Here is a 24,350-nt window from a genome sequence, read left to right on the forward strand (position 1 = left end):
GACAGGGCTGGCTTCATCCTCCCTCCTGGTGTAGGGAAAAGGGCAGCAACTGGGGGAATGAGTGCTCTTTTCCACCTTTGGGTGCCTGCCACCTGCCTCTGGCTCCTTCTCAGGTAGCTCTGTGGTAGGGGCAGCTGTGGCAGAACACAAAGAAACACTTGCTTCTGCTTGTCTGATGTTTCATCTGTTGGTTCATTTAGTACTGTACAGCAAAGCTCTAGTGATTGTTTGAGGCAGGGAAAAGATGCGTGCTACCGCTTTCACACTTGCCTTGTCCAAGATACTTGGTGCTGATATATCAAGACCAATGCATGAGGGAAAGTGGAAAGACTCAGACTTTAAAAAATAATAAAAAAAGCTGTTATATGCTTGAAAAATGTTGTGTCTCCTCAAAACTAAGTGATATTCTTTCAGTGGTAAAATGTCCCTGCTTTTGGCTACAGAGGTGATTCACAAACTGGGCAGAGGAATGAAGAGTGACATTTGGATTAGAGCATGGTGGTTATTAACGCACCGTATCTCTGCAGCGACTGAACTGCACACCTGCTATCTCCTGGGCCAGCTGGAGTACTGGCTGTACGCTCCCTGGAGTTGCATGCAGCCAAGGCTGGCAGGGCAGCTCCATGCTTCGCCTTTGAACCAGTGCAGCAGGTTTCCAGGGACGCCCAGCTGCCCTTGAGCATCTTCTCTCCACCTCCCTGACTCTCCCCTCCCTGCTTCCATCTCTGTTGTGCCTCTTGCCCAAGTTGTTTGGAGCCAAGACCCAATATTGCAGTTCTATTTTTGCCTTCTGATTTAGCTGGAAAATACAATAGTAATAACTTAGTGCCATCTACCGACTGCAGATGGTTTACCTGGTGTGTCTGCTTTTAAGTGGAGGTGCCTACCAGACCCTGAGGCTGTTCTTCAGAGAAGGTAAGTGCATACCTTGGAGAGGTTTGGTTTGACTCACCGATGTGGTACCTGGTATTAACTGAAACAACACAAAAATAGGAGCATCCTGTTACTGACTTGTAGTATACACCCATTTCTCCTTCTTCTTGTGATGGTATTGATGCTTGAGAGGCAGATTCTTGATGAATCAACAATAACATACTAACCTTCACTTAAAAAAAAATTAAGTGAAGCATGATTATGTTGCTTCTAGGGTACTTTATGGAAAATACAGAATTACACTGTTAGAGAACATCCTTATTACACCTTAATTTTACTCTTTTGTAAGAATCATGGTTTTAAAACAATTGAAATTAGTGTAGATTGCTTCATTTGTAATATTTCAAGGACAGACTTAATTTGCCTATCGTGTAAGACCCAACCTCAGCAGACCTTTACTCTCATTCTTCTAAAATTTAACATATTGTTTGTGGTGTTGAGGGATTGCTGCTCTTCTAAGGCAGCTGCAGACTCTGTGGGCTTCTCGCCTCAAACCACATCTACCATGACCAGCCTGGGAGGCTCTTGGTGCCCCTCTTTAACTTGGGGCAGAGCAGGAAGACTTGGGGAACCCACAGTAGCCTTGATGGTTCGTTGCAGTTACCAGGATTTTCTGCCTGGCCACTACATACATGGATTCCTACTTCTCTGACTGTGCACAGGCAGGCCAATAATGGTGTTCCTGGGCAGGTGGTGGTCAGATCCTGTCCTACACATGCTCTCTGGGATGCTAGAGGCATGTTAAGAGGAAGGCTCATGGCAGGCAGAACTCCCACGGTGTGGACCACAGCTCTGACTCCCCTCTTCAGACCAGTTACCCAAGACGTAACTGAGGCACATTGTTTATTGACTGGTGAACACACCATGAGGAAACTAGCAAAACAGAAAAAATAATCAATAACCTAAGTACTGTATCACTGATCAAGTTATATATGTATGCAAACCATAAGGCACAGCTATGAAGTTACAACCTCTGAATCTCAGATCTAACAAGCCTCACATGTGGCCAACAGTGACAGTTTTTTAAGTCCCAAGGTGCAGGTTTGTCCCCCCATGCCATGACATACAGCCAGAGACCTGATGGAGCAAGTCCAGTGGTTTATCCCAGGCGATGCCTTCCAGCTTCCCAGGGCTTGAGTGTGCAGGTCAGTTGTGCTACCGGTTGTAGGCATCCACACTCCCACCATCAGCAGGAGCCCTCTGGTCTTCTTTGGTGGATTTCATACCTCATTCTTTGGCATCAGGGCCCACCTTTTTGCCACCTCCTCTCCTCCACCCAAATCCCTCCCAGATAAACAACCTGCCCCCAATTACTTCCTCCTCATTCCTCCTGGTTTTGCTACAGCCATACTTAACTGTGGTATTTCTGATGACATTACCCAGGCAGTCACAGCCTTACACGGTGTTACCGGCAGGGATACCCGCTGCGGGCAGCCTGGCTCCCCACGACTCGCCACAGTTGTCCCGCTGGGTTTAGTTTACCTCCTGCAATTAATAGATACAACTATTCCATCTTAGCCTTGATCCCTGTGCAAGCTGACCAAGCACTAGCAGGACCTTATCTGGCAGTTTACATACCAGAGAGCAGCAGCAGAGGCACATGTTTGTCACCCTTCTGCCAGCACTGCTGGGGCCTTGGCTCTTGTGGGGCTGCACGCTCCAGCGGGACCTCTCGCTCACAAGCCACCCTCTGGTCTGCCTGACCTCCTCCAAGGACATTCAGACCACTCTGGGTGCTCGTAAGCTCAATCCCTTCCGGCTGGAAGCCACCACAACTGTTAGGCTAGCAATGCACATCAGGTGTTCAACCTGGCACATGAGCACACTCTTTCCTTTTGAAACAAGCAAAGCATATATAAAGAATGCCATTACTTCTATCATAACTAATAACAAGTACAGGTTTAAGTGCATTAAGTGCTGCATAGTAGTAGTTTTTGGAAACCAACCCGTGGATATGTCATACCAACGATGTACAGTTCACAGTTTCAGTCTCTGGTTCTGACAGTTCCTTACTTGTTAAGGTGGTCCTCAGGCTTGCAACCTCGTCTGTTCTCCAGTTTCTCAGCAACCTTCTGTATGCTCTCACGTGGCCTGAACACCTCATCCCAGCAAGGCCTCTCAGCTCCCGCACAGATGTCATTAGTCCCTCGTTCAGGAACAAACCCCTGCTTTTGAGAACAAGCAAGTGAATGTACACCACCAACAGATGTAATGCCGCATCTTTGGTCTTCTCCTGGAGTCACAGAGGTCATGTTATCCTCCCACTCTCCCAGTACAGGTGAGGTGACACATACACAGCCTGCACTGTTACCAACCAGCACTGGTGCTCCCATGCTGACTTGCTCCACTGATGTGGGACAATATCCTCCTGTGGTCCACAACCAGTTGTAGAAAACCAGTACATATGTTTCATTTAGATGTCCAATTGCAACAGCAGTTGGTGAAGCTTCCCGTGTAATATGGGATCTCTTTGTTGTACTATCCATGAGAACAGAGTTAATCCACTCATAAAAGCGGTTCTAACAGCTAACAATTGAGCTTGAGTACAATAGATAGAGGTATTATTGAATTTAATCCCTTATAGCTTGTTGGTTTGGTTTGGTTTAACTTGGCAGTTGCTTTCACCACATGCCATATTTGGTTATCCCAGGTAGTTATCATTGCTGTTGCATCAAACAACAGTCTGAAGTTTGTTACCCATTTACCTTGTATATGATTCAAAATTGCTGCCATTTTCATAGAATGAATCAGGTTCATAGAGGTTCAACCTGAGGTTCACAGAGGTTGGAAGGGACCTCTTGAGAGCATCTGGTCCAACCCCCTGCTCAAGCAGGGTCACCTAGAGCCAGTTGCCCAGGACTGTCTCCAGATAGCTTTTGATTATCTCCAAGGATGGAGATTTTGCAATCATAAGAGAGGCACAACCCACGTACGCATAGGTCACACCAGATGTATTCTAGAATAGTTCATGCCTCACAAATCAATTCCCCATCTCTTTCCCCATCTTACAGGATTAATATGGATAGTGTCCTACAGGGTTTGTGGATACTTGTGGATGGTGTGATTTTAGTTTTGGACATGCTCAGCAGCCAAAACTAAATCCATACCATCTGAACAACTAAGAGCATTGTCAGGTGATACAACTGCATCCCCCTATTATTACACTGGTTGCAAAGGTACCATCTGTATCCCATGCAACTTTTCTGTGGCTGACCCATATTGGGATCCAAGCTGAGTATCCAATTTATTAGTTCCATCTTTTTGTCCAGTCCATGCTCTCTTACAGGTGAAGTCAAGTTAATTCTGGAAGGACTATTAACAAATGCTTATTACTGGGAAATCAAACATCTGAGGTCATCCTCATCATTGCCAGGCCTTGTATTAAAACTCCTTTGACATCCTTCTTGAAGTAAATAAGAATATTAACAGCTGTGGTGATGTTCCACATCCAAACTATCACTCTTACACCTAGAAGCCAGCAGAACACACTGAACAGGACCTGCAATGCTTTAACAATATTCCTGATGCTGTCTTAACACAATGATGAGCACCTCAAAGATGGGTCTCGGTGAGGCTCTCTGTGGTCCACACCTGCAATCCACCCCACAGCCACGTTTGATCCTGAAGACCAATCTTACTTCCATATTAGACAGAAACATTCTTTTTGATTTCCTGGCAGTGGGCCCCATCTACCCATGAAAACGCTCCTTCTTTGTTTCCAGTTAGTTCTGTGTTTCCCAACCCATGAGCCACAATCACCGCTACATTTTCTCTGGGCCTTCCCCTTTGTACCTGGGTTGTGGATGGGACCACACTTCCCAGTGGGGGTTGATTTTCACATTGCTTTATAGTGGCATGCTGCTCCTCAGCTGTGCGACGCTGGAGAGCAGCATGGGCCCATGCCTTCCGCTGACTGAACCCTGCTCCAGGATTGAATCAGTATCAGAGGTGCATGGCTGTTTACTGACATTGCCACAGAGGACACCCCTCTGTGGGGCAGGGCCACAGACCAGCTCGTAAGGGCTGCAGCAAGGCACCTGGCATGCTCTTTGTTCCCAAGGCCCAGCACACAAACAGAAGTACTCCAGCTTAGTCCTCTTTCTTCAGCAATTACCTTCTGTCTCACCTTGATGGACCTATTAGCTCTCTCCACTACTCTGGCGGACTGCAGATGGTAGGAAATGCGAGTAAACTGACGCACCCCTACCCCTTCCAGGAACTTCTGGACTGGTGCATCTGTCAAGTGGCTTCCTTTATCTGAATCTGTTAAGATTGGAGAACTACATCCTTTCAGTACTTCCCATAATGACCAAACCTCAGCGTTAGCAGTACCCTCATACGCTGCCACTGCCTCTGTCCATCTTGCTGCTCTACCAATGGCAACAAACACAAACCGATACAAACCCTCCTTCAACCTCTTCAAGGGGCCCACGGAATCAATTTGCCACTGTTCAAGTGGCACCCACTCCCAGGGGTCAAAGGCGTAACTCAACATGGACTTCCAGTTCACAGAATCACAGAATGGTTTGGGTTGGAAGGGACCTTTAAAGATAATCTAGTCCAGCCCCTAAGGTTGCAAGGGGTTTCCACCATCCACATGCTCCATACTGCTGGGCTTCCACAGAAATTGTGAAAATAGGGATTTTTAAATCCCAATCTATTCAGCCTTCATTGCACCCCCCCAAGCCTCCTCATGACCCTTCTGTGCTTCGGTACCATATGGGTACTGGGACAGGAAGAGGGGGTCTCCGGCTAGAACCACCTTATACTCTTCATTTAGTACCCTTGTTTCTGTTTTACTTTTAGACTGGCACTTCACCAACGTGGGGACTCCTGCGATTGCTTCACTTTGAGCCAGCAGCACAATACTGTTTTCCCTTGGACAGATCTACCTTGAACCAAGACAGGAAAGTAATTCCGAAAATGTTTGCCCCCCCCCTTTTACCAGAATTATCCACCCATCCAGTTGATCCTCCCTTACCCACAACTGGGCTTCTACTCCTTTTCCCCTCCTTTTTCCCCCTTCCCACTGCCAATATCCAGACAGATTCAGCAAGGAGTGGAGGACCCTGATAATCTAATAAAATCTCTGATCCCATAGCAATTAAGAAAGCAACTTCTCACTCCCCCCTTCAACAGACGTTGTACCCCCACGCAGCCCCTTTTCCCTGCACACCAGGTCAGTGTGGTGGAGGTTAATCCCACTGACACCAGGGGTTGGGACTCCTAATCTTTAGGGTCCCCTAAGGGTGGGTCTAGCTTTCTCTTTGGTGTAGGGGGAGGAGCTGGTGGATTCATCTGCTTCAGTTTTTCCCAAATCTCCTCTTGCTTAATCCCCTTTTCCTGAAGGATTTCCTTCATTTTGGCAAGTAAAACTCCTGTGGGCTGACTATCTAGCTCTCCTTCATTCACCCCCTGGCTTATTAAATATTTCCAAATTGTCCCTCTAGGAATGTATTTCCTCCCCTCTGCCCCCACCCTGTCCTTCTTCGCCATCCCTTTCCCCTCAGCTCCCATCAGGGTCCCCATGTTCTCCAAGGTAGCCATGCACTCACTGAGGGGGCGGCCAATTAAAGTAGACCCCAGGCTGATGAAAAATCCCTTGTGCAGCTTGGGAGCACGGCAGGCCAGCACCCCCACGTCCCCCTGCTCCACGTTCACCCCAAAGATGTCAAAGTCGGGGGTCACCGGTTCCTCCCTTTGCTTTAACACCCGGAGTAAGACGTTCCCGCACACGTAGGCTGACGCCTCCTGGACGTCTCTCCAGGGCGCCCCCTCCGTGTTATCCTTGAGAGGCTCGTACTCTCCCAAATTTCTGATCACCAGCCGCAAGATCTCCCCCCCCGACACCTCATCGGCAGGCAGGGCTCTGATAACCGCCCCTACTTTGGGCCACGGCAGCCCGATGGCGGTCACCACCCGCTTCGCCTCCTCGTGCGTGAAGGGAGTGCGCTGCTCCAAGCTCCACATTCGGTTTACCCACACGGGCCATCCTTCCTTTCGCTTCCTCCACACCTTCTCTTTCCTGGACGTATCCCCTGCTTCCTGGCCCCCATCTCCCTCCGCCGGCTTTGCTTCCCCCGCACCCGCCGCATCCGCTCCTTGCGCCGGCGACTCTTCCCGCGCCTCCAAACCCCAGCCGTCCCCGTCCCGCACCTCTGGGTCCCAGTCTGCCTTACTGAGAGCCGCCACCTTCCTCCCATCCAAACCCTTCCCCAGCGACAGCAGGGTAGCCAGGCACTGCACTTTCCTTCTCAGCCGGGCGTTCTCAGCCGCCTCGGCCCTCAGCTCTTCCTTCAGCTTGGGCAGCTGCTCGGCCTGCTCGCTCAGCCGCGAGCTGTCGCACCGCAGGGCCAGGACCTCCTTGCGAGCCACCTGCAGATCGTTTTGCAGGTCCCCGATACGCTGCTCCTTCTCCTCCACCGCCGCCTGCAAGGCCCGGGCCAGGTCGAACAACAGCCACTGCAGGGCCGAGCACTTCTTCTCCCCCTTGGGATGGAAGGCGGACACGTAGTTCTGCCAGCGCCTTTCCGCAGCTTTCAGGGAGGGCTCCTGCCCGACGACCTTGTGGTCCCACGGGTCTGCCCCGTGCTCCAGCATGGCCTGTACCAGCAGACCCCTCTCCTCCCGGCCCGAGGAGCTTTCCGGCTCCTCTTTCTCCTTTGACTTCCCGCCCCTCGTCAGCCAGGACATCTTAACGCCGGCCAGCGCCGAGCCGGGACAGCCTCGGGCGAGCCCACGCGTGCCTCCGCCCCCGGCGCTCTCCCTCTCTGCCCCCGGCGCCCGAGGCAAACGGACCGGCCGCTGACTGACTGACTGACCGACACCACGCCAGGGCACCGCCAGAGCAGCAGCCCCACACACCACCACCACCACCGCCGCCGCCACCACCGCCCCTCCGCCCCCTCCGCGACCTGCTGGCGGCTCCAGCCGGCCGTCCCTCACGACGCCTCCGGCCTCCGGGCGGGCTGAGGGGCCGCCCCCGCCGCGGGGCCAGCTTTTATACCTCCCCGCCCCCCCCCCCCCCCTCCCCAGCGCCGTCGCCCCGCCCCTCGCCCCGCAGGCAGGCGCATGGCCGCGGCGCTGCGCAGCGGCCGCCGCTTCCCTCGGCTGCTGGCGCCGGTGGGCGCGGGCCGGACCGGGTGCCGGGGCGCCGCCATGCAGCAGCCCGCCGCTCTCCCGGCGCGGCCGGGCGGCCCTGAAGGCGGCGCGCGGGCAGGCGGCGGGGGCTGGCTGGGCGCGCTGCGCTTCGACAACCTGGCGCTGCGCTCGCTGCCGGTGGACGCCTCGGAGGACGGCGGGCCGCGGGCCGTGCCCGGCGCCTGCTTCTGCCGGGTGCGGCCCAGCCCGCTGCAGAACCCGCGGCTGGTGGCCATGTCGCTGCCGGCGCTGGCGCTGCTGGGGCTGGAGGCGCCCGCGGCCGATCGTGAGGCGGCGGAGGCCGAGGCGGCGCTCTACTTCAGCGGCAACCGGCTGCTGGCGGGCTCGGAGCCGGCGGCGCACTGCTACTGCGGCCACCAGTTCGGCAGCTTCGCGGGGCAGCTGGGCGACGGGGCCGCCATGTACCTGGGCGAGGTGCTGGGCCCGCGGGGCGAGCGTTGGGAGATCCAGCTCAAGGGCGCCGGCCTCACCCCCTTCTCCCGGTAAGGCCCCCGCGGGGCGGCCCGGCCCGGCCCGCGGCCGGCGGTGGCGGAACAGCCCGGCGGAGCTCCATTTTGGAGGAGCGGCAGCCCGCTGCCCCCGCGCCGAGCCCCCCGAGCCCCCTGTTGCGGGCTGGCTGCGCGGGGGATAGCGGGGACGGGCGCGGGCTTCCCTGCCTGCTGATGGCGTTAGCGGGGTGCTTTTCCAGCGGGTTTTGTGCTGAGGACCGTCCCCCGAGGCAGAGGTCGCGTCTGAAGCCCTCGCGGTTGGGGTGGTTTTTTCCGTCTCCCCTGCAGCAGGTGTAATGCTTAAATGCCGGAGCGGAAGGTGGCAGAGTTTTCCTCTGGAAAATAAGACTAACTGCATCTCCTTCAGGCACTGTGTTACTCCTGTCCCCGGTTAGCCTCCCCTGAGGTTTTTTCCCCCTTTAGGGGGATGCAGACCGTTACTCCTGTCCCTGGTTAGCCTCCTCTCGGGTTTTTCCCCCTTTAGGGGGATGCAGACCGTGAGGAAAGAGGGGACGGCAGTGTGTCATGGCCACCTGGCTGCTTGCTGCCGTGTTGTCCTCTGGCCCGCGCAGATGGTATCTGAAATGCGGGTGTTTGCTCTGTTTGTGCTCCTGGTCCCTCTGCCTGCTGCCAGCAGTGCCTTTCCTCCATCCTTCCCGGCAGTGGGAGGGAATGGTGGAAGAGCCCCCAGAATGGCATACTGACCAAACCCCTGCAAGGAATGGGTATCTTCACTAGTCAGTTTAGCCTGTGCTGCTTTACATCTTCCAGGTCGTTTTCCCCACTTGCATTTCCTGTATTTTCTGTTCCAGCTGCGTGCAGGCTGGCTAAAACCTTAGTTTCATACGTGTGGTGCTCCGAAGGCTGCCTTCAGGTCTGTGAAGGTTAAGGAAATCACAGTGAAAATCCCAGATACGGTGGTAGCGTTGCAGGTCTGCACTGGGCAGCAATCCTGCTTGCCAGTGGCTTCTGAAGTGCTGGGAGTGTGGTTTGAGAACCACCCGCGCCTGTTCTGTTTACTTGATATCTATTAAATGAGCTAGTTTGCTATTTGCTGTCTGTTCAGGGTTTTTTTAATGCAACTGCCATTCGTGCCCATATTTAGCACCCCATTTGTAGATTATTTACCCAGAAAGTTCCAAAATAATACTATTTTTCAAGAGGCATAACCATAGCCATTTTATTAACAGGAAACCAGTGACTTATTATGTAATAAAATAGCTAAACTTGCCCTAAATTTTTTAATTTTTTTGAAAGACTCTATTGCGTCAGTAAAAACAACAGAGTTAATGATTAGAAGGGATATGTGTAAGTGGAAGGTTTATTTTCTTCTGCTATGTGTGGTCTTCATTGCAAGTGTGTTGTGTCCGTCTGATTGAACTTTAACAGAAGTTGGAAGGTCCAACTTTTGTTCTCAGATCTCCCAGTACTTTGTTGTGCAACTGTGGACAGAGCATGTCACTTCTAGGCTTTTGTTTCTCCATTGCCATGGGGGAGACAGGAGTCCTGCCTTTATAGCCTGAAAACTGTCCGTGTCTTCTTGTTGCAGACAAGCTGATGGTCGGAAAGTCCTGCGGTCAAGCATACGGGAGTTCCTGTGCAGCGAAGCTATGTTTCACCTAGGAATACCAACAACGAGGGCTGGAACCTGTGTAACATCCGACTCGAAAGTCATCCGTGACGTATTTTATGATGGGAATCCAAAAAGTGAAAGGTGTACAGTTGTTCTGAGAATAGCTTCTACGTTTATAAGGTAGAAGCCTATTTTGTTGGGTTTTTTTACTCTTTTAAAACACAATTTTAAGTGTATTTTCCTAACGGCACCATTTGCATGTTTCTTGTTCTGGAGGCTTGGAACTCTTTTGTTGGACTGTAGGAAGCTGCTCTTCTTGTCCAGCAGGTGGGATGAGCTGGTGTTTTCACGCACAGACAGATAAACACTAAGGATGCTAACCTGGTAGAAAGAAGAACTCAGTTCTGCAGACCTCAGAAGAGATTTTTCATGTTTATGCCTGCACAGAATACATGCTTTTTTTCATATTGGCAGTAGTGGTGGATTATAGCTCTACCCTTAATTCCAGAGTAGTGCTGATGTAGTACACTTGGGTATACTTTCCCTGCCTGAGAAGTGTATGAGGTTCCTGCTCTGACACAAAACGTTAGGGGTTGCAGGAAGTTGCATGGCTTCTTGTAGGGTGACAGAATATTAGAGGAAGGTGAGGCATAAAGAATATGTGCATGGATGTGTATATATATGTGCATGCCTGTGTGCATGTATATATTTACATGTGGAAAAATCTTATATGCTTGATGTACAGTCTAGTATTTTAAATAAGTCCTGTTCCTGTATGTTTACTGAGGACTAGAATTTTTCTATAGAAGTGGTTGTAAGAAGCTTTAACAAGCTGGTCTTCAGTACTGGCTGGGGTCTTGATCTGTCAGTGTAGTTACACGTGGATGTATGCGCTTCCTTGCGTTGAGTCACTGAGCCTTGCTAGGTTCAGTGTAGGAGTCTTGTGGGTCTTTTCTCTCAGTCAGTTGAGAGATTGGTGTTAAAGATGATGCGGTGTTATTGCAACAACAGTTAATGTTTTTACTACATGTAATATCAAATGAAGTTAATAGTATCAGATAATACTAAAACATGTTTGCATTGTTTTAAAACAGGTTTGGTTCTTTCGAAATTTTTAAACCTACTGATGAATATACAGGACGCAAGGGTCCCAGTGTTAACCGAAATGATATTCGAATACAGATGCTTGATTATGTGATCAGCACTTTCTATCCAGAAATCCAGGAGGCTTATTCAGACAACAGTATTCAGAGGAATGCTGCTTTCTTCAAAGAGGTAAGAAAGATCAGGTTCTCTTCATCAATCCATAGCAGTCATCTTCAGGAACATTCTTTGAAGAAAGTGCTCCTGATAGAACTGCTTATCAATGAAAGTAATGTTGATATTGATCAAATCAATGAAAGCAGTTTAACCTTCTTAATAACAAATCATGATTTTTCTGCTCTGGGAGAGCTTCCCAGGACTTGTCTCCGTTTGCTGAGAGTGTCTTGCACTACAAGGGGGAATTCTGGCCCTGACTGTCAGATGATGAGTTGATGGTACTTAGAACCACTTGCAAGGCATCGTCTTGCATTATGCTGAGAACGTTAAGTCGCTTTCTGTCTCTCATTTTCCAAATTACAAACAGGAATGTTGACTGCAAATCACTTTTAACTTCAGGCTTTAGATTTGAAATGTTTAAAGGCAGTCAAGCCCTGGAAGGGCTTGCCTGAGGAAGTTGCAAAACCTCCAACTTTGGGAACGGTAAGATCAGGTGAGATAAATATGTCTTAGATGTGGCATAGTATTGGGTCATTTTGCAGTGGCCCAGAGGAGAGGCTGGGTGACTTCCGAGAGACCCATTTTCAATTACTGTATAAATTTAGACCTTAACAATTACTGGAGATCCATAATAAAAATCAGAACTATAACATCAGTAAATGTAGAATTACTATATTTGTCTTTGAAGTAAAACATAGCTAAATTAATTGGTAATCTGCACTTTATCTCCTGAATATACCTTTTGCCTCACTTTTGATGTCGTATTGCTATTCTTGACATTGAATTTCTATTACTATATTCCTTTGTCTCAGTGAGCAAAGAAAGAATTTGAGGTAAGGGAATAAGGTGCTTCTCTGTGTTTTAGTGATTAGTAGATAGTAATGCTACCCTTGCAGAAGGGTTCCAATTTGAAAGTACTGGAGAGCTATATTAAGCTGATGATAAAGATGATCTTGTTTGGATCATCTGAAGTTCAAATAATGTCACAACCCAAGTAAGAAGTTATAACTAGCCAGTAAACAGAATAATTAAAAAATACCACAGTCTAATACAGTTAACTAGTCTACGTAAAAGAAGTTGTGGTGCTTTGAAATCTGAACTGATCTGGTAGGGACTGAGGGAATGGCTGCAACATGACGCATGTTCATAACAGACCAATAAGAGGTCAAAAGGCAGGCCTAAAGTCTGACATTCTCCGGATTTTGTGGGGTTTGAATTTGTGGGGGTTTTGGGTTTGGGGTTTGGTTGGTGTTTTTTTTGGTTGGTTGGTTTTTGGTTTTTTGTCGTTGTTGTCTGTTCTCTTACTGTAACACAACCTGTGCATACTTGCATTAGTTCTTCAAAAGCAAGCTGTGGCTTGGTCCACCACTGGGTGCTGAAGAGTTTGACTTCTCTGGACAGGCCTTTTGCATTTGAAGGATTGGAGTTGATGAGAACTGTGGCTTGTCACCCGCTGTGTGCATGTCCAGCTCTGTAGTTGATGGCATGTTTTACTTTCTGATGGCAGAAAAGTCATGGGACTTGGGGATTTTTGTGGACGTGTGTGTGTGCGCCCAGTCCTACCTCCTGCTTTTGGCTGCTTTTCCTGGCCCAGTTACTGCTGGCTTCCCTCCCCCCCAGTACTTGCATCCTTTCCTTATTGCCCCTGTTGCCATTTTTTTTGTTTGTTTGTTGTACTCCTCCTGCCTGTGCCTGTCTGCGCTCCGTGCCTGTGCCAGCATTGCCTCTTCCAAGTTTTGTCTCCTCTTTAGTGCAGACTTCCCATATCTTTCTCCACCTGAAAAGCACCCCAGTCCCCTACCTAATTTGACAAACGTCCCATCTTTTTTAATAGTAGGGAAGTGCTGTCAGCTCAACTCTTAACGTGCTTTATCTTTCTTTTTGCACTGTGGAAGAAACAATACAAGTGATTGCATTTGACAGCACTGTCTAGAAAGCAAACACCATTATCTGTACTGCTCAAATAATTTTTAGGTGTTATTTAAATGAGCATGTCCTTGAGATGGTGCTGTTATTTATATATACACCATACTTGTTTTCTAGTATGGATAGCAGTAGAAAAATGTGATCAAAAAGAATAAAGGTCAAAGTGAGTGCAAAGCTGTCTCTTTCTAATCAATGTACCCATCTTTGAGTGGCGCCCAAGCTTTAATTGCTTTCAGGTGTTCCTCATTAGCAGGATTTCTTTTTTACCAGAACACTGGCAATGCGTGATGCATTCATACAAAGACATCCAGCAGTCATGAATTGTCTTACTTCTGGAGTACTTTCATCCTAACTCTGGTGGCCAGGATTTTTTTTTATTTTTAAGTTTTACCATCTTCCTGGCACAGAGGCATTGTACAGGGTGTGTCTCCCTTACTGGTTTATGACATGCCAGTAATCAGTGTTGGACACGTGTACCTGACTGCTGACAGCCCCGTGAAGTGGGGGGGAAATGGGTAAAGTACCTAATATGAGAATACTGTAAAGAGTAGGAAAAAAAAAAAGTAGAAACATGGGATCTCAAGGTGAACCGGAAGCTTCTGTTCCAAGCATCATTTGTGGGTTTTACTACCTGTCAGATTATCCCAGGGCAAGATTTTTCTAATTTTTTGTCCTTACCTGACTGCACATTTTTAAAAAATGGAAAATGGAAAAATTCTGGGTTTGAAGACAGAGGCATAAAACTAACATTTCCTCTATTAACTAGATTGGGTTTTAAACCTTAATAAAATACACTTGCACTGCTGCCTGGAGAGAATAGTTGCTTTAAATTTCTGTACATTGGGAAGATGAGTGATTTTAGCTATGAAAGTAGTTTGGTTTAAAAGTTTTAGCTAATGGCTACATAAATTTTTTACTTGCAGCAATTCAGTAAAGTATTTAGAAATACCTAGGCTTATTTAAAAGCCAGGTTAGCTTCCTGAATTTTAGATTCCATAGGGCATATCTAGTGGTAATTGACAGGTGGGCTAATTTAATTAAATAACTAGAACTATCTTAAAATATTACAGTATTTATTTGAAGAATGGGGCACATGCAGTGATTGCAGTCAAGGATTCTATAACAATAACTCTCAGTTAAGTAATGGAAAAACTCTGGTGAAGCATGCATTCAGTGAAGAATTAAGAATTCTTGAAGAATGAAGAATTTAAATTAAGCATTTAAATAAAATTGTCATTCTTGGAAGATTTTTACTTAACCTTGTAGCTTTTTTCCACTTTCAGCAAACTGAGGGAAGTGCTTGTCAGTGCTAAACCTTGTTAGCAGGGAATAATTTTTTTGTGTAAACCACTTACCTTCCTGTAAATCACTCCTATATATCCATAAAACCAAAAGATTAACTTTACATTGGGCTTTGTTGCATATAGTTAATTTTATTCCTTAGACTTCGCTTATGTTTTCTCCTGCCTGTAGTTAAAGGGTCTTTAAAACTAGTAGTAAACAAAAGCATATATTTGTATAATAACTAGAATAGCACGCAAGTCTGGTGTCAAACAGTTTACCTTATTTCAGCCCTCTGCCTCCCTCCAGTACGTTTTAAAGCTGTCCAGTTGACTTGCAAGTCAAGTACGGAAGGAAGGAGGAGGAGGCAAACAGGGCAGTTACTAACAGGAAGAGAGAGGCAAGCTGTCCTTCAAGATATTTGTGTGTATGGCATACTGCCAGAATCTGCTTCCATCAGAGCTGTAGAAACATCAGTTCAGACTAGGAAATGCTTGGAAATACATTAATGTATTGGAAATACATTATGTTGAAAAAGAAAGAAAAAAATATTTCTCTTTTAGATAACAAAACGGACAGCGAGATTGGTTGCTGAATGGCAGTGTGTTGGGTTTTGTCATGGCGTGCTGAATACAGATAATATGAGCATAGTTGGATTAACCATTGACTATGGCCCTTTTGGATTTATGGACAGGTCAGTGTGGCATCATTATTTGAAATGTGTGTATGTATTTGCTATGGAGAATAATCCTGATGTTCACAATTGTTTTAATATTTTAACTCTAAGGTAGATTTATGAACTCTCTTTATGGCAAAGTAGATTTAACTGTATTCACAACATCTCTAACTGTTAGACTGTTCTTGTAGCCTTCAGGGTTTCTCAGTGTTTGAGAGGGCAGGAAAATATGTAATGAGGTAACTTTGGGAAAAGAATCCAGAAGGAGTGTTCCCTTTTGAATTTTTTAGTTTCCTAGAGGAGACTTAAATAGGAAAAAACAATACTTCTCACAGTACTGGTGTCCAGATAACTGGAAGAATGCTAACTATTTCTTCATTTGTAGATATGACCCTGAGCACATTTGCAATGGTTCTGATAATACAGGGCGCTATGCTTATAACAAGCAGCCAGAGATTTGCAAGTGGAACCTGGGGAAGCTTGCTGAAGCTCTAGTTCCAGAGCTGCCTTTGGAAATAAGTGAACTCATCCTAGAAGAGGAATATGATGCAGAATTTGAGAAACATTATTTGCAGAAGATGAGGAAGAAACTAGGCCTAATCCAGCTGGAATTAGAAGAAGATAGTAAGCTTGTGTCTGAACTCCTCGAAACTATGCATCTCACAGGTTGGTGAAGACCACAAAAGGTTATTATTTAATAGCCCATCAGTATCTATAATCAACCCAAAATGTAGTTTATATCCTGACCTTACAAGAAAGCAGCCTTGCATAACTACATTGTCATCTGAGAGAAGAACAAAAGACTGAAAAATAATTATTTTCTTGTGAACTGTGGGGCAGTTGTTGCCTTATACAGGGCTCCCCTATCTCACATCGGCACCCTCGCTGAGGGAGCAGTTTATTTGCCTCTTTAGAGCGGTGACCTGTATACTGCTGCAGGGGGGAGTTAGGAAGGAGGTATGGGACTTGTTTTCCTGCTGATTTATTGGTTGCATTACTCATAGAATTCACTTTTTCAGGTGGAGACTTCACAAATATTTTCTACTCACTGAGTTCATTCTCAGTAGACTCCGATCCATCAATATTGGAGGATTTCTTAGACGAGCTTACAAGTCAGTGTGCTTCTGTGGAAGAACTGAAAGTTGCTTTCAAACCACAGATGGATCCAAGGTAATACTCTTCTTTACTTAAATGCTTTTGGCCTGTGCTTTTAGTTTCACTATAACCATAAGGAACTTTGCATGCTGTGTAATATTTGACTAATTTTAAATTTGGAAATCTCACCGTTAAGTAGATGCATCATGATCTACAGCAGTGCAATTTCTTGTGTATTTTGTGACTGGCGAATGCTCAGCAGCGACTTGCAGCAGTTGGCTCTTGGGCTAAAGCTGTCTGAGCTTTTGTTTGGATCTTTTTTTTTTCTCTCCACTGTCTCTGCTGACTAAGGCTGTGAGAGTGCCAGATAGTGAAGTGATACAGAAATATTTTATAGAAGAAATGGATTTGAACAGTAATGCTACTGTGTTCTGCCAATGTACTGTCTGCAAATAATGACTTTCAGCCACCAATGTTCTGGGCTAAGTATAACCTAAATGGACACCTCAGGCTCTGAAAACTGTGTGCTCCTGTCCATGTCCCATTTGATGGGCCATGTTCTGCAGTCCAGCTACTCTGGATGTGGAAAAATAGTAAGTTTTGTTCAACTGCTGCTTATAACAGTGACTGCAGCAGTTTTTTGCTTTTTGGAGTGGTGGAAAACGGAATGAGTGTGATCCATTAATTTGTCACTTTTTTCCTAGCATTTTCCCAGATGGGGGAAAAAAATTTAAGTGGGGGTATTTTGGATACATTTTTTCCCCTCTCTCTCAGTTTAATAAGTGTTCCGTGAAAATAACTAACCTACCAAATTCTTCAGCTTTTTCTGTGTGTTGATATCACAGTTCATAATTTGCAGAAGGTAGGAAGTTAAGAAAACGATCTGGTGTGAAACTTGTTCATACAAGTTTGGTGTTATGCCAAGATGGTTGGCTGTAGCCTTTTATCATTTTGGAGATATTACCAGTTATTTAAGTTTTTGTGATGGTACGCTAAAACGAAAGGCAAAGAAATTAAGGTGGTGGACAGTGTTTACTTAATTGTTTGAGATTTCAGCTACTTTGAAATTGTAGGCAGATATCATGCAATATGAAGATAACTCGTGTGATAGAGATGAGAATTTTTTTTAAACACTACATTCAGGCTTGGAGGAATGTGAAAAATAGCTATAAATCATGATATGGATATAAAGCTTTGGAGGGGAATAGTACTGTGTTAAAGTAAGTGCATAACTGATTTTTTTTATCACAGCACTTGGATATTATAGAGCTGGGCATGTCAGATGCATGAATCGTATTTGGATAGTACTTTATATAAACTCATAAATCAAAGCACCTAGGTTATCTCTGCTTACGAAAAGTAGGAAAATTGATATAATGAGTTGTCTGTTTTGAGGACAGGGAATAATGTTTCTTTTCTCCTTTGTTCATAAATGCATTCATAGAAGGAAATGAAAATACTTAGTTTATTTTGATAAACTGCAACTTACACTCTTGGGTTTTTTTAATTTTACTTTAAGCTGTACTGCAGTTATTAATCCAGGAAAAACAAAAGTTAGCTAACACAGTATTGAAAAATAAGGTGAAGCTACTGTACAACACCAGCTAACACAGTCAAATGTAAAAAGATACAACCCTAGTCAAATTCACAGCAAAACAGCTGGGATACTGCTAGGTATTTATTAGAGCAAAGCAGTTCTTGTTCTTTGATTCAGACTGGCTAACTAAAAAAATTGAAATAAGCAAACTGTTGTCTCATGTGACCTGAGTGAGGTATCTTTCCCCATATCATTCAGGTTTTTATTAGTACTGGTAAGATTAGTAGGTGTTAGATCCTTATTCTGCATGCTGTTACAGTATTAAAGTTAGGAAAAGAAACTAAAAAAACCCCACCAAACTATGGATTCTGTATTATCTTGATACGTAAGTAAGATCAAACTCCTTATTTCAAATTCCTTTCAAAGTTCTCAGGGTATTTTGAGAATTGTACATCTAAACCCAACTGTTAATTCTGAAAATCTACTGTCTGCACTGTATGTACCACAGGAATGTGAATAAATGCACTGAATAAGGGGGAAGGAACAGTAAATTAGCATAACTTATAATAAAAAATTGTTCTGTTAATTATGAATTACTGTTATTTAACCTCTCTAGTGAAATCATAGGTTATTGTGAATGTTTTCATATCTACTTTATGGTTGCAAAAAGATGGTTCTTGACAGGCAGCTCAACTTTAATGTGTTTGTTCCTTTTGTTCCCAGACAACTGTCAATGATGCTAATGTTGGCTCAGTCTAATCCTCAGCTGTTTGCATTAATTGGAACAAAAGCTAATATAAATAAAGAATTAGAACGCATTGAACAATTCTCTAAACTGCAACAGTTAACAGCAGCTGATTTACTCAGCAGAAATAAGAGACACTGGAAAGAATGGCTGGAGAAATACAGGTAAGGTTTCTCAGTAGTCATAGCTGTGTATTTTATTTCTGCATTTTATTTGAGAACAATTGGCCTGTCTCACAAAAAAAACCCTGTCTCAAAGTATATAGACTGGGAGGGACGTGTGGGGCATGCAACTCAGAATATTAACTACTGCCAAGATCAGCATCTCTGTTGCTGTGAAAGTTCAAGGGCATCTTTGTATTTTGTTTACTAGATTTGGGGGAGGCATGGGGGTATAGAAATCACCTAGCATCAAATCTAGTATTAAAAGTGCTTCAAGAATGTTGATGTGGATTCTAGCAGAGACTAATTTCAGCTGTGAGCTTTTAAGTGCTCAGTAACTACTATTTTATCCTTTTAAATTTTTTTTCTGAAAGAAAAATCTATGTATTAATACAGAAAGCAAGTAGAAGTATTCTTAATCAAAGACTAACTGTAAAAGAAATCACAGCCAGGAAAAAGATGTCCAGGCTATTCTAATAGGCATAAATTAAAAACCTAAAAACTTAGTGTTAGCAGGAGATTTATTTTTTTTTATAAAGAAAACCCCTTAGCAGAGCATTAGTTGTTTCTGCTATGTGGATTAGAGAGGACTCCTTTCCTCACATGGCTGCCTGTGATCTTGTTCTCCAGCGGGGCTGAGAGTTTTAGGAGGTGTTTCTGCTAAAAGGTAGATCAAACTGCCTCAGTTATATTGTATCCCTTTACTTTTCTCAGACCATCAAACACTTTAGCCAATAAACAAGTGTAGAAATACTTAAAAGACAAGATCTGAATGTGATGGGTTTTGCAGAGCAATGCAGGACAGGCCGTGCACCGGTGTCTCAATCTGACTTCTCCGAGAATATGCAAGGTGTGCCACTTCCTTGAGCCTTGTCAGGACGTGCTGACGGTCTGTAATGCTGCTTTTAAATGAAGTGGTGTTTTGTATTTTGTTGCGCTGTATTTTATAAACTGAGAGGATTATAGGTGATGTGGTATTTATTAAGAACTGTGAACTAAGGATCTCAAGGCAAGGAGACGTGTCAGCTCTTACATGCGATTCTTGATCCAATCCAGTTGTTTTCACTTGCTTAATTTCAGAGTCCGTTTACAAAAAGAAATAGAAAGTGTTAGTGATGCTGATGCCTGGAACACTGACCATGTGAAGGTTATGAATTCAAACAATCCAAAATATATCTTGAGAAATTATATTGCCCAGAATGCCATAGAAGCAGCTGAAAATGGGGATTTCTCAGAGGTATGCTATTACTACTTAATATCTCTCTAGGTTCGCGTGGATGTGTAGTGGTGCTGTGGATAACTGACATTATGCTAGGAGAGATTCACTCTGGCATCTCAGGCAGTAAGGGGACTGGGAATTTACACAGAAGGTCTATCGTTTTTGAGGGAGCTGTTATTTTAATGACTGCAGAACAAAGAAAGGAATAGAAAACCTGAATCTGAACTTCACCAGCTTTTGTAGGCTGATCCCAGGACAAGACACTTAGCCCTGGTTTTACTGTCTTCAGAATGGTGTTCACCTTGGGAGGCAGTTGGGGATTAATTCATACTTGTTCCTTGCTGTGCTAAGTGTTTTCTTTTAAAACTTAACAGCTCTTACCTGTGGAGTTCAGGATGTAGATTTTTACATGCAGAATATGGGAAAATTAATTTATTTTGAGAAATGGCATAAGAACTTGTATTTTATACTTGCACTTCAAGTTATTTGAGCTTGAGTTCCATACAGATACAAACTCAGCCAGTTATGATTTTACAGTTTTCAGCTTATTTGATATGCATATTGTTCATATCTTTAATACTTGGTTTCTCTGCAGTTTGTGTATTAAATACAATATACTTGATCATTATTTGGTGTGAGGTTCTTCTCTACATCATTTTGCCTTTACTTTCTAAATTCTCATGACTATGCTGTTTTCTTTCTAGGTAAGAAATGTACTGAAACTCTTGGAGAATCCATTCCAAGAAGCAGAAGGTCTCAGGGAGGTAAAAGAAGATGCAGAAGAAGAGGGAGCAACTGCTACAGCAGCTGCTTGTGCTCAGGAGACCAGAAGCAGACTACCATATTGCAGTAAACCTCCACTGTGGGCTTCAGAGCTCTGCGTTACATGATCTTCATAACTGCCTTGTTTTGTTTTTTGCTGTGAACTGAAGACTCTGATCCTCCTTCAGCAGCGAAGAATTCAGCAAGGCAAACATTGAAGTGCTATTAAGTTATTGAAACAACCCTACATTTGGATGCAACTGTAACAGTCTTCAGCTGTGCTTAATTTGAAGCAATCATGGATCATTGGAACAAACCCGTGACAGTTGACAGTCCATATACATCAGTAATTTAAATGTTTTGAGACTGAAAGTCTTGTCTTTATTTATACTGCACTGCAAGTAGAAAGCAATATTTTATGTTGAGGCAGGCTGAATTTTGAACATCCAAATGGAGTTGTTATTATGTGAAGACAAAAATAGCAAGTCGGGAATCTGATCTGTTTTTGTCTGATGTCTTAACTAATAGTACTTCTAACATTTATTTACTGCTTTCTTTATGCAGGGACTTTTAGTCCTCTTTAATGGAGCAACAGATTCAGTGTTGCTTGTTTGAAGCTATGTTTCATTTAATTAAGTAGTTCATTTCTTGTGAACCTTCAGATTGATATTTAATCATTATCTATTTTCAGAGAATTTGTGCAGGCTAGGGTTTGGGGCAAGCATTTGATTTTTTTTTTTTAAATTAAGAGCAGAATTAAGGGAGACTATATACATTTGCACTTGAAAATCTTGGTGGTAAAGTTTATTCAGGTTCAGTATGTTTGCATACAACACATGTAAATATTTACTAAAATCATGGGTGGTCTGTAAGCCAATTGGTGTGAACCTTAAACTACCCCAGTACTCAAGTCCAGGTTCATTGTCTATTTATTTGTGTGCTATTAGCAGAGTGTCCTTGTACAAGAAGCATGCAGGTGGGGTACCTGTTTGTTCATGCTGGTCAGTGGGATTCTTCCATTCCCACTCTGGTCTTGAACCATTTAGTTTGCTTCCACGGTCTTTGAGAATCTGTATGCTGAAAGTTGTTGTTCAGGAACATGCTATTTGAGCTTGTGTAAAAGATAATAGAGGATACGGGAGGAGGATGGGAGCTGACTTGCACTATTGATAGTGTTTCAGTTGAGGTTTCAGGGGAAAGTTGGTTGCCATTATTGCCACATCAGCAAAAAAAAAGTTGTTCCATAGTTATTACTTAGCTTTCTGAACTGCTTTCTAAAGGACCCTAGTACTGGTTCAGATGCCTGAAATCTTCGTAAAAGTTTGGTTTAACGCAGAGGTTTCTCTTTTCCAAAGAGACCATCGTCTTACACTGTGAGTTTAAGTGTACTCTAGTAAATTCTTCCTCCACTCCTGTGTGAGCTTGGTATTAGCTCAGGTTGAATTGTGCTCTTTTAAGTCTTCCTCAAAATACAAGCTATCAAAAACCAGAACAGTTGGGCTACTGCTTATAAATCTGTACTAATAATCAATTTGTCTTCCTTGCTGCCACAGTAAATAGGTGATGCTTTGAATGTAAACATTCATTCTGTCTTGCCTTTGACCTGGAGAAACTGATGCCAAATAATGATTTGTGACAAACTAGAATATCTGACAAACGTGGCACTTTCTGTGTTGTTTTGGAGTCCTTACAGAAAAGGACAACCTTGAAGGTGTATTTACCTAGTCCATGGAAGAATGGTGTCGTTGAAAGAGGAAGTACCTTGAAGAAGTGGACAACAAGTAACGCCAGCTGGTACAGCTGGTTGTCTTCTAGAAATAAGCCGTTCTTGTAGGAGTTCAAGACTTTCATCAGGGATTACCCTTCCTCTGAACTTGGGGGTACTGGAACCAAACCATTTAATGGAAACTTCAACAGAAAGTCAATGCTGGGTAAAAAGGACTGCACCAGGGAAGGGACGTGTCCTGGTGGTCTGAAAGACGCTTCAAACATACCCCTGACAAATTTGCAGAACCAGTGGTCTCTTATGGTGTGTCTGGTCCAGAAGGGAGTAATGGGGGGGAAATTGCTCCAAGCTGATCAACATAACTTGGTGCTGATTTTGTTTCTCAATTTATATCTTTCCTTTTGGGAGGCAGAGGGGAATAGTGTTTTGGAGGAGCCCTGCCCAAGCTTTTGGCACAACAGAATGGTCTAAAAAGTAATGATTTTGCACCATACCTAAGGGATCAAGTATTTTAATGGCATTCTGATATTAATTTGGGGGGGTTGAGTAGATCTCTGTTAATAATGGTATGAAGGAGGAGAATGGTATTATAACCATGTGTTTGAACATAGGAGAACTCGAATTAACTACCACATTATTTTGCATATAAAGATACAAATTATTTTGCACCTATAATGCCGAAATCATGGAGAGAGAGATACTTTGAAATAATTTGCTAGCAGTTTTGTCCTTAAAAAGGGAAATTGAATGTAACAGTGAGGAATGAAAATGTGCTGGTGGTTCCTGCTAAATACATTATTTGCTTACATACAGATCAAGTGCAAGAGGTCTAGAAAGCTTGAAATGATGAATGCAGACCCTTGGTGTGGCTGCTTTGAAGTGCCACTCAGTAAAGTTATATTTGTAATAGATGCAGTACATTCACCCACCGATAGAAGAAATACTAAAGAGGGTATTCACATAGTCTAACTGCGCTGACATTCAACTGCTCAGTTTCTCAGTGCATGCAATAATATCGATGCTTTGTATTTGAAGAAGTGTGATGGTCAGAAGCCAAGTGGAATGCTTGTGCTCTTCAGCACTCTCATTTCAAAAGGTGGGCAGTAGTTCCAGCTCTGATGATAGTGAATTTTTTCTGTTCTTGTTCCTGGAGCAGTGTGGAAGCAGGAGGTTGTTCAGGACAGTTAGACCAAATTTTGTCCAGGTAAAAACTTTATCTCTTAGCTCAGTTCTTCAGAGAAAAGGGAATACACCTTGTAACATTTGGGAGCCTAAATACTTGAATCATAAATTGCTGCTTGATTTTTTTTTTACAGCTTGTATTTGCAGTAGGTAATCCTGAAAATAATGTTTCTTATTGGTCAAATATTCTGCTTGTTTAAAAGCCATGAACTTGTGCTCAAAATGAATTGGTGACTCTTCACATCAACAGCTTTCTGTGGAAACACCCTGATTAGACTTAGTCTGTGGCTATACAGCCTGAACTACTCTTGCATAAAAGCAAGTGGTACCCAGATTACAAAACTGAAATAGGAAGCTCTTGGAGACATGTCTCCAGGTAGTCTCACATAGTAGTGGGACTCCTCTCATGACTTTATAAGACTTCACCGTAACTACTTCATGAGCTTGTAAATCTCTACAATTACTGAATGTTTTATTGTCAGCTCTCACTTTGGAATGTTTTATGGGTTGGGGTTTGGGGGGTTAGGGGGGGGGGGGGTGTGTTTGTTCGTTGTTGTTTTTCCCAAACAAGTGCTATGTCTTTCTTTGATTCTTTTATTAAAAAAATTAAAAATGCAATTTTAAT

At 44.3% G+C, this 24,350-nt stretch overlaps 1 protein-coding gene across 1 annotated transcript; it reads left to right on the forward strand.

The window, feature by feature from the left end:
• The first annotated feature begins 8,091 nt into the window (after positions 1 to 8,091).
• SELENOO (selenoprotein O) lies at positions 8,092 to 24,349 on the forward strand. Its single transcript, XM_049814490.1, has 9 exons — positions 8,092 to 8,576; positions 10,132 to 10,335; positions 11,250 to 11,430; positions 15,186 to 15,316; positions 15,684 to 15,964; positions 16,318 to 16,468; positions 18,654 to 18,839; positions 19,917 to 20,073; positions 20,760 to 24,349. Exons 1-9 carry the CDS (start codon positions 8,092 to 8,094, stop codon positions 20,952 to 20,954), a joined length of 1,971 nt encoding a protein of 656 aa, XP_049670447.1. The 3' UTR covers positions 20,955 to 24,349.
• The last annotated feature ends 1 nt before the right edge of the window (position 24,350 follows it).

This window comes from Accipiter gentilis, chromosome 11, assembly GCF_929443795.1.
Source record: "Accipiter gentilis chromosome 11, bAccGen1.1, whole genome shotgun sequence".
NCBI classification, from domain to species: domain Eukaryota; kingdom Metazoa; phylum Chordata; class Aves; order Accipitriformes; family Accipitridae; genus Astur; species Astur gentilis.